This window comes from Mauremys reevesii, linkage group 4 (assembly GCF_016161935.1).
Source record: "Mauremys reevesii isolate NIE-2019 linkage group 4, ASM1616193v1, whole genome shotgun sequence".
Classification (NCBI taxonomy): Eukaryota; Metazoa; Chordata; order Testudines; family Geoemydidae; genus Mauremys; species Mauremys reevesii.
This window is the reverse complement of record NC_052626.1, coordinates 38891775-38907716: the sequence shown is the minus strand read 5'-3', so window position 1 is coordinate 38907716 and position 15942 is coordinate 38891775. Positions and strand designations below refer to the sequence as shown.

Sequence of the window (15942 nt, the reverse complement as noted above, 5' to 3'; positions counted from 1 at the left end):
TAGTTGTTGGTGGTGTAGTAGGTTAGGCCATTGTTTCTTTCTCTATTGGAGTCCTGGGTTCAAATCATGTTTCGGTCCCAAGTTAGAATGATTTTGATGGTCTCTCCCACCCTTTTCTTAGTCTCCATTTGTACACATCACAAAATGACCTTCTGGTTTGGCATGATAAGATCAGCAGCCTCTACAAGAGGAAGAGAGAAAAGGATAAAGACTGGGATAACAGGGATGTTGCAGTTAAAGACTGAGGTGGATTAAATGGAAGTTTGTAACTGGGCAAGCAGGAGTGGCCAAAGTAAAGACCACAGTGCATTGGGAGACATGAAGTGGTGGGTTTGGCTGAAGCTGGCACAGTGCCCATCTGCACTAACCCTGTCCTGGTTGCTATTAATTTCTCCTTTTCTTGAACATTAAACCACCCACCAGATTTGTAATTTGAATCATAGCCCTCCCTTCTATTTGGTTGTGTTTTATGTTATTTTCCCTGTTTTTTTTATTTATAATGACAGTAACTTGCTATCTCTTTCTATTACGTATATTACAATGGTTTGTAAAACTGAGATTCACTTGACAGTGACTCTCTCCATAATGAAATGAATGTTCATTACAGACACACTTTAAGCCACACATTATTTGTTTGATACATAGCTCCCACTGGGGATTGCTCTATTAAATAGTTATTTCAAAACTGGAGATGCCATCACATAGCTGATATGTTAGTTAGACAAAGAACCTGTATGTGATACCACCATGACAGGTTCAACATGGACGGTAGGAATTATAAAATCATACAGCAGAATCTAGAAATGGAAAAGATCTGTGAGACCATGTTCCCCATCAGATTTTCTAGTGTTTTGGTCAATCTACTTTAATCAGGCCGAAATGACAGGGATTCCACTACATCCATTTGCAGACTATTCCACACCCTAATTCATCACTCTAACAAGGAGTTTCTCCTGATTTCCAACCGGAATTTTTCTTTTCCTAATTTCATGCTGTTCTCCTACTTATCTACCATGTACCTCCTAAATGATTCCTTTCTATCTTTGGTGTTAATGCCCTTCATACAGTTTTGTCATGTCTCCTCCAAGACAAGCTGTCCTTAACTAGCTCTTTTAACTTCTACTTAGGGAAGATTGGTTGGGAGCACATCTCTTGCTAAGACAACATGTGTGGCACCTTCTTCCAGAAGGATTAACTTGGGAAAGCATCATTCAGAAGCTGCTAGATACAATGTCATGGTCTTCAGTTATACTCAGCTAATGAACATTTGTTCCAGTAATGTAATGCTACTGTGGAGAATGTTAAGTAGTGTGTTCTGTTAACATTGTTTAATGTATGGGGTTGCAAGGGAAGTACAACCTGTGGTTGGACATGAGACAGTGATGTAACAGCTAAGGACTCTGTAAAGGCCTGGTTAGTTGCTAGGAGCTACCATGGAATGTAATTTTTTTCAAATTCCAGCTGTTGGGCAAGGGGCATTGGAAGGGATGGTTGAAGCTTGCTGGCAGGGGCTGGATTGTTTCAGGATCTCAATGATGGTTCCAGTAAAGGACTCTCAATTAGTTCATTCATTGGTTTACTTGTAATTAACAAAGTAAGAGTTCATTAGCTCTGGATTTGTGCTGTAGTGATGGGGATTGCCTGCAGTGACCTTTGAAGAGTAAGAACATAAGAATGGCCATTCTGGGTGAGAGCAATGGTCCATCTAGCCCAGTGTTCTCCCTTGAGACAGTGGCCAATGCCAGGTGCTTCAGAGGGAATGAACAGAACAGGCAATCATTGAGTGATCTATCCCCTGTCGTCCACTCCTGCCTTCTGGTAATCAGATCCTGGGGACACCCAGAGCATGGGGTTGCATCCCTGCTCATCGTGGCTAATAGCCATTGATGGACCTATCCTCCAGGAATGTATCTAGTTCTTTTTTGAATCCCACTATATTTTTGGCCTTCACAACATCAATATGGTACCTACCATATTTATCAATGAGCCCCCTGCTCCTGGGGCAGTGTCCTTGTAATAGTGCAAAGCTTGGTAGAGAAAGCAGTTACCTGAGCCCAGGGTGTAGGAAACCATGGGTCATGACAGCTATTAACTTGATATTCCAATGGTTGAGTGTGTTGCCACATGATGCACTTCTAGAGAGTGGTAAGGGGTGGAGTTGTTTTGAAAAAGTCCAGGTGCTTCTCTTTGTCATGTGTATTTCATTCAAGATTTTATTACAATTCTGTTAATATTTTTTTTTCTTAAACTTGCCCTGAGAATTGATGCTTACAAGCTGACTCCCTTTTTGTAACAGCAATTATTGGCCATGTAGTCATTGAGCAAACCTGACTGGATGTAGGCCCCTTTAAAAATCAGGTCCTTAGTTATTATTGCTCTGAATATCCTTTGGCAATTTACAGTGACCAAATACGTACGGTTTTGCTCAAAGCCATGCCATGAACCTGCAAAAGAGGAGCAGCTCTGCCACTCCTCAGTGGCGGAACTGAGACAAAATTAAGTGGTTGAACTGCATGTGCTGTAGAGCATCACCCTTTGTTCTGAAGCACTGAGAATTGTTCCGAAAAGACAGTCCTCACGCAGTTTAATTTATTCCTTTCAATGGGAGCTTTGACTGAGTGAGGACTAATATTTGGCCAATTGAAATTGGGGCTAGAACAGCTGTCTGTTTATCTTGTCCATCCCCACTGGCCGAGGCAGAAATGTTCTCTGTAGTACATTCTCAGTAACCTGTTTTTAAATGACTCTGGAAAGCAGTGACATTTCCTGTACTTCCCATTGGAGACAAATCTTGTCTCTTGATCAGTTTCTCTTGATATTCAGCCTATGCTTTTCTTTGCTCAATTTTACCAATTACTCCAATTTACACTCTCTTGTTAGCACCATTACTAGTAGTGATAGAAGATTGTATGCAGAACATGGGTACAGTGAGATAAGTGGCAGCCTTATATCTGCATTTCCCTGCCTTTGTGAGTTTGTCAGACCTCTAATCTTATTTTAATAAGATTTTCTGAAAGCACTAACCACCTGGGTAAGCTCTTAGGTCTGTGTTATTTAATTGCCACTTTACAAGGCTACTTGGTACAATTGTTGCCAAGGTCATCTGCATTATTTGAATTGGGTCCTGCTTCACCCAGCTAAATTCACTTAATTGTTTGTGATGTATTAGTGATTCCATCCTTACAATAGTCTTGTTACAGGGAATAAGCTAAATAATTTTAGCTTCTTGGTAACTTGCAAATCTCACCAAGTAAAATGACCAAAATGCCATCAAAGCAAATTTTCTGTTAGTTGAACTGATAGCTTCTTGCTAGCAAGCAGAAAATTTACATGGTTACTTTTATTAATAAACATAATAGTATCTCACCACCAGCATACTAAGCACACCGTGAAGCGACTTATCAGAACTACTGGGCTCAGCAGAAGGTGCATAATGGGACTGTATGTATCTATGAAATAAAAATCTAGCTATGGAAAAGTATAATAAAGTTATGCTGCCTGGGAACTTTCAAGGCTCTTCGATTTCAAAAATAGCAGGCCTTTGTGGACATCAGGTTTTCTCCTTATTAAGCAATTTTTTAAAAGAACACAGTATCATCTATATTTACCTAAGATTTCATGCAAGAGAACAAAGGCATGATAATTAATTGAGGGAAAGGAGCATGCCATATATCTTGCATGTTATTTCAGGTAGAAATTTATTATCATTAGATTTATATTCTTCACAGTCTATGCTGGATTACCAGAATGAATAGGAGCTTTAAGCATGATCACTAAGGGGTTCAGGACCACGGACAGAGATCCTGCTGTATTAATTTAAATGCCACAAGTATTATCTGAGTTTATTGTTAAGAGTTTATAGCCCAGGTCCCTTGTAATTTTCCTGCTAAAAATCTTTTTCAGGTCCAATATAATGCAGAAACCTTAACAAGACCTACATACCAGTGAATATTTGCAGCATATTGTACCTCCACTAGTAGCGTAACACAGGGGTTCTCAAACTTCATTGCACCGCGACCCCCTTCTGACAACAAAAATTACTACAGGACCCCAGGAGCGGAGACCGAAGACTGAGCCTGCCTGGGGGGCAAAAAATGAACCCCAAGGGCTTCAGCCCCGGGGGGATGTAACCTGAGCCCCGTCGCCCAGGGCTGAAGCCGAAGCCTGAGCCCTGCCACCTAGGGCTGAAGCCCCTGTGATTCGGCCCCAGATAGTGGGGCTCAGTCTTTGTCTCCAGGCCCCAGCAAGTCTAACTCCAGCCCTGGTGACCCCATTAAAATGGGATCGTGACCCACTTTGAGTCCCGACCCACAGTTTGAGAACCACTGGCATAACACATACCTCCGCATACTACTTTTAGTAATTTTCACAGCATTAAAATATTTGTTAGATGTAGAGGATTGAAAGCTACAGTGAAACCAAATGAGATAAGAGGTGCTATTGAGGTAGAGTGAAATGGGTAGTTAATGGGGTAGTAGATGTGAATAAATAGGCCTCAAAAGAAGTGGATTTGTCTTGCTATACTACATTTTAATCATAGAATCATAGGGCTGGAAGAGACCTCTAGAGCAGTGGTCTCCAAACTTTTTTGATCGCATACCCCTATCAGTAAAAAATGTATTGAGCATGGACCCCCGCCGCGCTGACTCTACTATTTTTGCCAAAGAAAAAAACTTTGGAGACCACTGCTCTAGAGGTCACCTACTCCAGCCTTCTGCACCTAGACCACCCATGCCAGGTGTTTTATTTAACCTGGTCTTAAGATCCTCCAAGGACAGGGATTTTACACTCTCCTTTGGTAACCTATTCCAGTGCTTAGCTAACCTTATAGTTAGAAATGTTTTCCTAATATCTAACCTAAACCTCACTTGTTGCAGATTAAGCCCACTACTTTTTGCTCTACCTTAAGTGGACATGGAGAATAATTGATCATAATACTCTTTATAACAGCCCGTAATATTTTTGAAGACTGTTAGCAAGTCCCTACCCTACCTCCCCAGTCTTATTTTCTCAAGACTAAACGTATCCAGTTCTTTTAACCTTTCCTCAGAGGTCTGGTTTTCTAAACCTTTCATCATTTTTGTTGCTCTCTTGTCGACTCTCTCCAGTTTGCCCACATCTTCATTAAAGTGTGGCACCCAGAACTGGACACAGTAGTCCAGGCTTCACCAGTGTCATGTAGAGGGGGAAAATTACCTCCTGTGTTTTACATGCAATGCTCCTTCATTTCACCCCAAAATGATATTAGCCTTTTTTGCAACTGCATCACATTTTGGCTCATATTCAATTTGTGATCCACTATGACCTCCAGATCCTTTTCAGTAGCACTACTGCCTAACCAGTTATTCACCATTTTGTAGTTGTGTGTTTGATTTTTTCCTTCCTAGTGTAGTATTTTGCACTTGTCTTTATAGAACTTTTATCTTGTGGATTTTAGACCAATTTGTCAATGTCATTTTGAATTTTAATCCTGTCCTCTGAAGTACTTGCAACCTCTCCAAGATCAGTGTCATTTGCAAATTTTATAAGCATACGTGCCACTCCATTATCCAAGACTGAGATTAGATGAGGAGTCCAGGGAGGGAGACTAGGACTGGGGACCAATGGGGATGGTGGGAGGGGAGAGACAGATTGGATAAGGAGATGGAAGTGAGGAACTGGGACTGCCAAGGAACTGAGGACAAACAGTTGGAGGTAGGGACTTGAACCGTGTAAGCAAGAAGCTAAGGGGGTGGGGAAGAAACAGGCTGGGACAGGCACAGTTTGGGGAGGACAGTGCAGAATGAGTCAAGCTTGGTGGGGAACAGGCAGAAGAGTCTGTGCTCCCTAGAGCCCGTGCCTTTTGGGACCATAGAATAGAACCCAGAATTCCTGAGTCTCACTATTCGTTTGCTATCAGCAAATAACTGTGAAACCCACTAACAAAGCATGTGTCTCATCCCCCTCTGGTGCTGGTCCTCATAGAGGATGACATCCTTCTGTTGTTATTATTAGTTAGTCTGTTACTTCGAATGGCAGAGGTCTCTTCAGTGTAGCTAAAGGTTTTATCTCTGCTAATGAAGCAGGTAGATATCAATATGATGCCACATGATGGAATTTCTGTTTTTTCTTTTTTTTTTAAAAAATATGTTTAAAAGAATAGAGAAATGAGGATTTCCTGGTTACAGCAGTTGAACACTCCCCTGAAGCAGTGGATTCTATCCCTGCTTTTTCCAAAGTTCCCATGTGATGCGAGGCAAGTCACTTACACAGCTGGTCAATAATCGTGTGTTCCTTATATACTAGGTGCTAAGCACTCACAACTGCAGCTGAAGTCAACAGGAACTGTGTTTTTATCATATCAAGTGTTCCATAATGCAAAATACTCTGAAAATAGGTGTTTCAAATTGAGCACCCAAAATTAGTGGAAACTTCTGACCTTAGTCTGTGTGACTTAGCTCCCCATTTGTAAAATAGGGATATTATCACTGCCTCATCTCACAGGGGTTTTAAGGTGGTAAATTAATAAATGTTTGTGAAGCTCTCAGGAAAAGCCAAAAGGGAAATGAATAATTCTATCTTCAGAGCAGGGTTTGAATAGTGTGCACTAAATAAGGCTTGGGGACACATTGAACAATGAGGATAAAACAAAATATTGAATAGCTGCTCATTAAGTGAGCACCATGTATCCTGTGCAGTGCAGGATGCAGGGGTCCTGTGGAAAAAAGTAGCATGTGATCATGTAATTGAAGATCTGATCATAATGCATATGCACAGGAGGGCCAAGTTAAGGTTACCCAGGCAACCTTAATTGTGGCATTTCCTAACTTTTGAGTGCTCGATTTGGAACTTTAATGTCCTTGTAACACATTTTGTATGTGTAATATATAAAGACACATAAATGAGTCAGGCATTATTTTTAATTGTGATTAACTGTATATTTCTTTTTTCTCTTTGTGTTCTTCCTCCTCCATCTAATCTTCTTTTTTAATGTTTGCATCTTATGATTTCTGTTCTGATTACTTTATTCAAATTTTGTAGCAAATGATTAGCGCTACACTATTTAGGATTTTTCATGTCATAATTATCACTGCGGCATCATGTTTACATGTTCAATATGTAAGTGAAAGTATACACATGCATAAATTATTTTTTTAAATTATATTTGAGGTAGGGAAAGTTACGCAGAAGTCAGCAAACTGGACTGCCTACCATTCTGAAGATAATTCTGGACTGTGTACTGAACAGTTGCAGTAGAGTAGGTTTCTGTTATAAGGATCAGTTTAGGTTGCCTGCTCTTCTGATTGTTACAGCTGAATGATTCCTGTGCACAGATGCATAAAACTGAGCTTCTTGAAGTCAGGCCTAGAAGCAAATCTCTGTCTGCGAGGAGAGCATGAGCTTTGCTAGGCAGTTGAGTGCCATCACAGGCCTATATAGTTATAATAGGCTGTAATTGCAGGAGCTCTGACATGCTCTACCTGCAGCCAAATGGCACTCAGAAAAGTGAGGAAATCTCATCTGCCTTTGGATATATCAAAGAAATTCCTTCCACTCCGATCCTTGCAACTGAATGCCCCAGTGGGCAGCATTAGGAGTGAAGGCCAAGCGCACCAGCACATGTGGGAACAACTTTTGGAAATTAGGGTTTGGTCTACAGAGCCAGAAGTTATCAGAAAAACTCAGTACACTCAAGCTCAGATGTTGATTTTCCTTGTGTTATTCTGTGAGCCAGTGTAATATAATATATATAAAACATTTAGAACTAAATAATAAACTAATGAGAAAAGATATTTGTAGTTTATGCACTTATAGTGGGTTGTGTGAATTATCCGTACATGGAGAGAAGCTGTGGATAATTCATTACACAAACACTTCTAATTAGTATGAAAACACTGTAAGTGTACTTGTAAGAATGGATGATAAACAAACAGTTTGCACTCGGCAGTAGTCACGCACCTACCATTACACTCCACAGCTGAAAGTAGAGATTCAGTTGGAGGCTAAAAGTTGGGTGCTTGGTCTCTGTCTGAAGAGTCACCATTTCTGACATTGGACTAATACATGCTCACAGCTCTGCTATGTCAGTGTGCTCTCTGTCTTAGCTCAGGGTTATGAATGAAATGCCATACAGGTTTATTTACATTTACTGAGGGTATGATCCAGTAGGTATGCTCAGGACTAGGAGTCAGGGGATTTGAGTTCTGATTCTGCTTCTGTCCCTGACTTGGTCTTGGGCAAGTCACTTTCCTTCTGTGTGCCTCGGTTACCCCATCTGTGAAATGGGGATAAAACTTCTTTTGTGATGCACATGGAGTTCTCTAGAGAAAATGCCCTACATAAGGGTGAAATTTATCATTTTTATTTCTACTTACTTACATAAAACAAAGAGCCTTAATGGAGTTGTGGTTTTGCAGCCAGACTCAGATGTGACCCAGTTTTGGTACCAAATGACCCAGGCAATATCCAACTGTACTTAAGGCACTTTGAGATTGTTTAATTGAGGATGTTCCTGATAAAAAATTAAATGACCTTGTAGCCTCCCCTAGGTAGACAATGATCTGAAGTATATTTACCCAGTCCCCCTCTGCTTCCCATTGATATCTCATGCCTGCTGCTGTTGGTGAAATCCAATTGGCTGCATTTAGTATTGCATACTCATTGTGACCGTTAGGAAAAGTGCATTATAGAGTTGGGTGTAGCTCAGTGGTTGAGGAATTGGGCCTCCTGCATGTGTTGTTCCCAACCTTACCACAGATTCACTGTGTGGGTTTGAGCGAGCGTCTCCCATTATGACATTTAGGGCCATATTTTCTAAAGAGCTCAGGGACCAGTGTACTGAGCTCTTTTAAAAACCTGAAACTGGGCAAGTCTGAGAATCTGGTCCTTAGCCTGTCTGGGTCTCCGACCTTGTATGTAAAATTGATCCTAATAGCACACCTCTTCCTCTGGACATTAGCTCTGGACCTCCAAGTGAGGTTGAATACCAAGTTTCTGAAGTGGTGTCTGTTTTTTAAAAGCAGTGCATTACTTGGCATTGCCCAGGCTTGTGTTAACGATAATGAAATCACAGGCTCTTGATAAACTCTGTAGCTGTCTTTATTGCAAATGCTGCTTGTCTTGATTTGGATACTATTACCTGGAGCACACTTTAGCAGGATGTGTACAGTATCTGTCATCGGTGATTTATTCCTTCCTAAAAGGAAGCAGCATTTATCTATTTGTGGTTCCCTTGTTAATACTGTGTGGATACACTAGAGTGTTGTGAATAGCATAACTGTTCATTTAAAAGGATCTCTGAAAGTATTAGTGCCGGTGTAGAAGCCATAATTATCTGAATGGCAAACTTTTTAAAGTTCTTGTTGTTTTATTTTGCATCTTTTTTTACTGAAAGATAATAGTGCTACGTTAATGGGAGAAGGATAGGGTGGGTGTATTTTGTGTCCTAGAAAGCCGTTCTGTTTCACATCCCCTTCAATCAGGAAAGGCATCCAGCAATTCAGAGCCATTATTCTGCAGAAAAGAATATGCCATTCTCTGGGAGGAAGAGTTCTTGTATATATGGTGGGAGAGGCGTGTAATTTCCCATCTTGTGCCTTTCTTGGATCAGATGTGGAATTAATTCCAGTGTTTAGGAAGGCTCACTACATTGTTTGTCACAATGCATAAAGGCTTTTAGAGACAGTGCATTATCAGTCTTCTGCTAGTATCCAGTGGAATATAGAGTATATCTCTTTAACATCTACTCTGTATTATTTCAGTTTTCCTGCGTCTTTAATTGAGGGTGACACTAGCCTCACAGGCCTTAGATTTCATCACTTGCGCTAATGAAATGCTTGTATTTGGATATATTTCTCTCTGCAGCCATTACAGTGTTACCATACGTGACAAAAACCATCGTGAACTAACACCTCCCTCTTTGTTTTTCATTTTGCAGCTGGTGCCACATATATCTTTGGGAAGAGTGGAGGCCTCATCCTGTACACCTGGCCAGCAAATGACAGACCCAGCACGAGGACAGATCGTCTTGCTGTAGGCTTCAGCACGACTGTGAAGGATGGCATCCTGGTTCGGATTGACAGTGCTCCTGGGCTTGGCGACTTTCTGCAGCTTCACATAGTGAGTACACGCCCATGTCTATGCCAGACCTGGGTTTCACTTATGCATGCATCAGTAATGTGGATATATGTTTTGGATGTTCCTGAAGCGTTAAAGATGAGTGTTGCTTAGGAAAAGGAAGGTATCATCATTAGATGTACGATTAAAGGGATCGCTCATAGGATCAGGGAGGTAATGCTTCCTCTTGACACAATGCTGGTTAGACTATATCTGGGGAGGCCTCTTTATAGATTTGGGTACTATCCTATAGGAAATTGAGAGAGTTCAGAGAAGAATAAATAGAATGAGAAGGAAATGAGAAGGAATGGACTTCGATCATGAATCAAAAGACTAATAATGTAAAACAGCATGTGTCATGTAGATTCTTCACTTTCCGTGTCTTCAGCACACACTGAATTAACCTCCCCAGGCACTCCTTCGGGGTCTGATTTATTTGGCTAAGTGTGATGCACTTGGTCCCACTGAAGTTTGTGATAAAACTCCAATGGAATTCAATGGGAGTGTGATTTACACTTACAATAGGACTATTTTATGGCAATGTTAACCCATCCTGCCCTGTGCAAAAAAGCCTGGAAATGATGGAGAGTATGGTTCCCCTTTTCGTTTTATACATTAGAAAGAAGATGTATTGTTCTCACTGGGTAGCATTTAAGAAACTTAAATGCTAGGCCAGATTCTCAACTGGTGTCGATGAGCATAATTCCATCCACAACAATGGAGCAATGCTGTTCCACACTTGCTGAGGATCGGCTCAGTGGATTTAATTTGGGATAATAAAAATTTGATTTCAGTCGCAGAAATAAATTTTAATAATGTGACTGGGAAGGACATAGGCCCAACTTCTGATAGAGATGTTAGAATCAAAAGCAAATCACTGGAAAACTTTGAGATGATGGTAGATGAGGGAGAAAATGGAGTCCTGTGAGAAAAGCAGGAGGGTAGACTAAATACAAGCTTTCCAGATTTTTCAGGTAATAGGTTTGCAGCCTAAGAAGTTGGAAGTACCAGTCTATGCCCACCACCTCCTGTTCAGCAGTTTCTGCTCTAGCTCACAAGAGGGATTTGGTTGTTTGTAACCCTGAGAATGGGATTTAAAGCCGTTCAAGCTTGATGGCACTTTAGAGAAAACATAGCTGAACAGGAGGTTTGCTACAGCCCAGCATAAAAGGACAAGGACCAATATTACAAAGTGTTGAGCATCTTACACTGCCATCGACTATTAAGGGAGTTGAGGATGTTCAGTTTCTTATAGGAGACACTCAGTATTTTACGGGGTTTTCCTGGGGCCGGGGTTGGAACCTAAAGTGCTACCCACCAATACTGTTATTAGGAAAAGTGATTGTGAGCCACTGATCAAGTGAAACATGGATCCCCTAACCCTAACAATACAGTGAGTCTGTGAAATGGATATAAACAAAATGCCAGACATACAGTGAGAACATAATAGGTCAAGTGTAAAAGGAGAGATTTTCAGTGGTAATTCTGGGTTTCTCTTTACTTTTCGATCATTTGTTTAGAAAGCAAACGAGATTGTGGAATCTAATATTGCCCATAAATTGCTGAAGTGTTTATAAGGGGAATGAGTGTAATATTAATTAACACCAACATATTCTCGTACAAGTATTGTCTTTTGTCTGGTAAAGATTTGGGGGATATATTTTTCCAGGGCTAAAATCGAGCCATGACTAGATAAATCATGTAGCATGTGATCTCATGCCACAGTGATTATATGTGTTCATTTACTGTCTTCTCCAGTCTATTGATACTAGAAAGATTATTATTTTTTGATTATCATAGCACCTAGGAAACCTGGTCATGGACCAGCAACCCATTGTGCTAGGTGCTGTGCAAACACAGAACAAAATCCTTGCAACTTATTACTATGATGTTCACTCATGATCGAAGGAACAAAAGGCTGGCAGCTTACATTTGGAACCCAGAGTAACTGTCTGCTTCCATTTCAGTAGACACTAATGATGGTAAAGAACTGTGCTCAATGTGGTATTCTTTGTGATCAATCTGGCTATAATGGGGTTTCTAGATAAATCATGAGCACACTTGTGATTTCTACCTTGCTTTTGGTGTTTATAGTTCACCTCTTAATTATGTCAAAAGTAATTAATCAATCTAACTGAACTTTTACATGTGCGATTTTATACCAGGACAGAACTTTGCTGGGATTATGGAAGCAAAACAGAAAAGATCTTTGTGAGACGAGAGTCCATTAATAAAGAATTTGTTTACTTCCAAGATATTTTAATTTGTTTTTTTTTCTTTTTTTGCTAGTAATATTTAAAGCTTGTCCTGTATACTCTAAATGTGTTTTGATCGCTCTGCTCTCTGTGAGGACTGGGACCGTTTGGCTAGTTTTAGACACTTTGGCTTCGTATAATTGAAGTTATTAACCGTGATTGATGTTAGCAATAAAAATGCTGCAGGCATTGTTTCTGTGTAGTTAGGCCCGTGTGTGCCTTAGGATGCTCACAAGCAGCAAATGCAGGGCTAGTACAGATTTAATATCCCCTGTTGTGTTTTGGTCATTACGGAGAAGTATTTGTGTAAGCCATTCAAGAAGGGCAAGAGAGCACTGTTATTCTCGTCTAGGTACTCTGTCTCCTGATATGTACCTCTGATCCTGCCTAGGCCCAAATGGGGAACCCAGTCTGAGAGGGAGACCTCATACCAACGGACACAAAAAAAATAGAGCAGAAAGATTGAAATGATATGCAGCAAAGAGTCCTGTGGCACCTTATAGACTAACAGACATATTGGAGCATGAGCTTTCGTGGGTTGCATCCAACCAAGTGGGTATTCACCCACGAAAGCTCATGCTCCAATACGTCTGTTAGTCTATAAGGTGCCACAGGACTCTTTGCTGCTTTTACAGATCCAGACTAACACGGCTACTGCTCTGATACTTGAAATGATATGGTTCCTGGTTCCTTGAGCATCCATAATATTTTGTGTTATCTCAGTTTGATGATTCAGCATTTCTTATGTAAATTAGTGACAATCATAACAATGAGTTAACAGCAGGTTTGGGTCCTGTTGGAGGTAAATTACTATCTAAAATGAGGTTTGCCACTTGAAACAAGAGACACTTATGAGATGGGACCACATATGGTTTCCAACCTCCCTGAATTTCTGGTTGCTTTTATTGAACAAAGATCTCTTCCAGCTTGCAGAAAACTGTTGCAGTGCTATCAACTCCCCTGTATTTGATAGATAACACCTGCAAAGACACAGTGACACCCATTCACCTTCCAAAAGTCCTCCATTACCTCCACTGGGAGGATAAGTAGGACACATATTCTTCCTGATCACAAGAGATGTGAGCTAGGGAGAAAGACACAGGGAGGATCAAATGGGGATAAAAATGGAGGAGAAAAAGATAATAGTGGGAAGAAATTAGGATGGAGATGGGGAACTAGAATAGAGAGATTAAGCTGATGGTAAAAAGAGGGGAAGAATGGCCAGATGACTAGAGAAGAGAATTCTAGAAGGAAAAGTGGAAAGTAGGAAGAAAAGCAAGAGAAAGAAGGAACAACAAACAAACAAGGGGACAGTAAGTGATATGATATTTACTTTATACAGTTTTAATAATGAATGATTTGGCTGTTTTCAGCAACAAAATACTTCAAAATTCCCAATCTGTGGATGGTCACTGGGAGAGGGTCCTCATTTCCCTGTGTCTGGATGCTATAGATCTGGGGTTCTCACAACACAATTTGGTGGCCTCAGAGTGCAGCCACCAACTCTTGCTGGTGACCGTTCTGACAAATTTTCCTAAAATATGTAATTAACTTTAGGAAAAACAAATAAATATGCAGATATACATGTCCAAATCATTGTAATTGATTAATGTAGGTTTTTGGTTTTTTTCCCCAGACTCAATAATACAATTAATGCACAGTTGTATTTTGGTACCCCTAGCCCCCCTGTCTTCCCCAATCCCTCATAAATCCCCCTTGCCCCCGCTGCCTCCTCCAACCCCCCCACGGCTCCCCACTGTCCCCCTGGACTCTACTGCTCCCCCCCATTGCCTCGAGCTCCATTTTGCAGCCTCGCATCCCAGGCTCACCCTGCTCCTAGCCTCTTGACCATGGTACCCAGTAAAGCCAGCCCTGCTGAAGCCCTGCCATATTGGGCTCAAGCCCAGAGCCGGAGCTCATGGCTGGAGTCGGGGTGAGTGCACAGGCGGTGCGGAAGCCCTTCCCTGGAGCCCCTGGGCACTGCAGGGAGGCACCGTTCCTTTGCTTCCTCCCCCATCTCTGCCCAAGAGGCTGTCCTGGTTGCAGGAAAACCCCCTGGTGGCTGCATGCAGCCATGCTGCCACTTTTGAGACACACTGCTATAGATTTTGTGTTCAAAAGTTGTCAGTTAGCTACTCTTGCTCCACCAGAGTGTCTTGGTTTTCCGGCTGGTGGTAACAAGAGTTGACAGCAACCATTTCCTGGTGATTAGCAGTGACCATATTCAGTCTCAGTGGTGTCTAAGATGGTGAGTAAGATGACACCTGACCTTCATACTGTGAGCTATGGATAACAAATGACAGGTACCATCTTAGAAATTGCCAAGATTACTCCTACTTACTTATGTTAGTGGACACTTTCTGGTGTCTTTTGCTCTTTCACCCACAGCAGGCAACAGAGAGAAGTTGCAGGGCATTTATTATCTCATTTTACTTTCCATATACTGGAGGGGTGTGTGTGTGGAAGTTATCCTATTAATTGGGTCTGTATATAATTTACAGTGAATCTGCTTGGATTAATTTTTTCCATTATGAGCCTTTCAGACACTGTGGAGATTTGTGTGCTGAGGCATCTGTTTCCTATGACTAGAATTTATAACCACTGTAACTCTTTCCCGCCTGATTTCAGTGAGACATGAGCTACCAGCCCATGTATCATGCTGATCCATATGGTGTATGAGGTGTTTATATACGCAACACTACCTGCACCTCCTGGAGGTGAAGTGTTATAAGGAGGTGTTTTCTGCTCTCATAAGGTTTGTGTGGTATAGGTGTGCAGGTGATGCTCTCAGAGTTGTGAGGAATCCGTTGTAACAGGTAGAGTTTTAGAAAGCTGCAGGCTTGAGTTATGGTCAGATGTTTCTACATATTCATTCTCCTTAATCTGCAACAGCTGTCATTTCCTAATTTACACCATGCAAAATAGCTCACAGAGAGTGAATAGAGGGGAACAGGACAGCTGTGGGTTATGATAGATTTCCTCCTCCTGATGACTACCAAGAGATACATCACTCACCCTGTGCACTGATGTTTTATACTGTTGTCTTTCATTTGGATGTCTGTTGTAAACCATCAGCTCACCTCTGGTTTATCTTGAGTGTGATTATGAGGTGGTTAGATCGGCCCTCCTCTGAATTCTTGGGTAGACCTGGAATAGGCTTGGAGGAGGAAAACTCTAAGCCCGATCCTCAAATCCTTACTAAGGGAAAACTCCCAATAACTTCAAAAGCAACACTTCCTGAATGATGTCAATCCAATGGGAGTTGAGGGTCGTCAGCACCATTCATTGTCTGATCATAGCTGAAGGCTGCAGGGTTTGACATAGAATTATTTTGGATCTCAAGACCTAACCATGAGGAATGTGAGAAAAAGGCAGTCTTCTCTGGCTTGGAGGGGACCTGGATAAATGGAGGCTGAGAGGGAGAGAATAGGGCTGAGGTATGTCCATTGGGTTGGATTTGGTTTTCCTCTATTTTCAGTGCGTTAGTGTTTGAAAAACAATTTCCCTATCATAGCTTGTTCTGAGTGACAAAGGCCTGTTTGGGTTCCTAGGCTGAGGAGCTTTAACAGCTCATTAGTCACTTGTCTGAAGA

At 41.3% G+C, this 15942-nt stretch overlaps 1 protein-coding gene across 16 annotated transcripts in view; it reads left to right on the top strand.

The window, feature by feature from the left end:
- The window catches only part of NRXN3 (neurexin 3), a 1505977-nt gene that overhangs the window by 1140096 nt on the left and 349939 nt on the right, over positions 1 to 15942 (top strand). For all 16 annotated transcript variants that reach the window (XM_039537764.1, XM_039537767.1, XM_039537763.1 and 13 more), the window contains one exon: positions 9917 to 10098. In XM_039537764.1, the coding sequence (XP_039393698.1) occupies positions 9917 to 10098 (182 nt within the window). The remainder of the gene's footprint in view (positions 1 to 9916; positions 10099 to 15942) is intronic.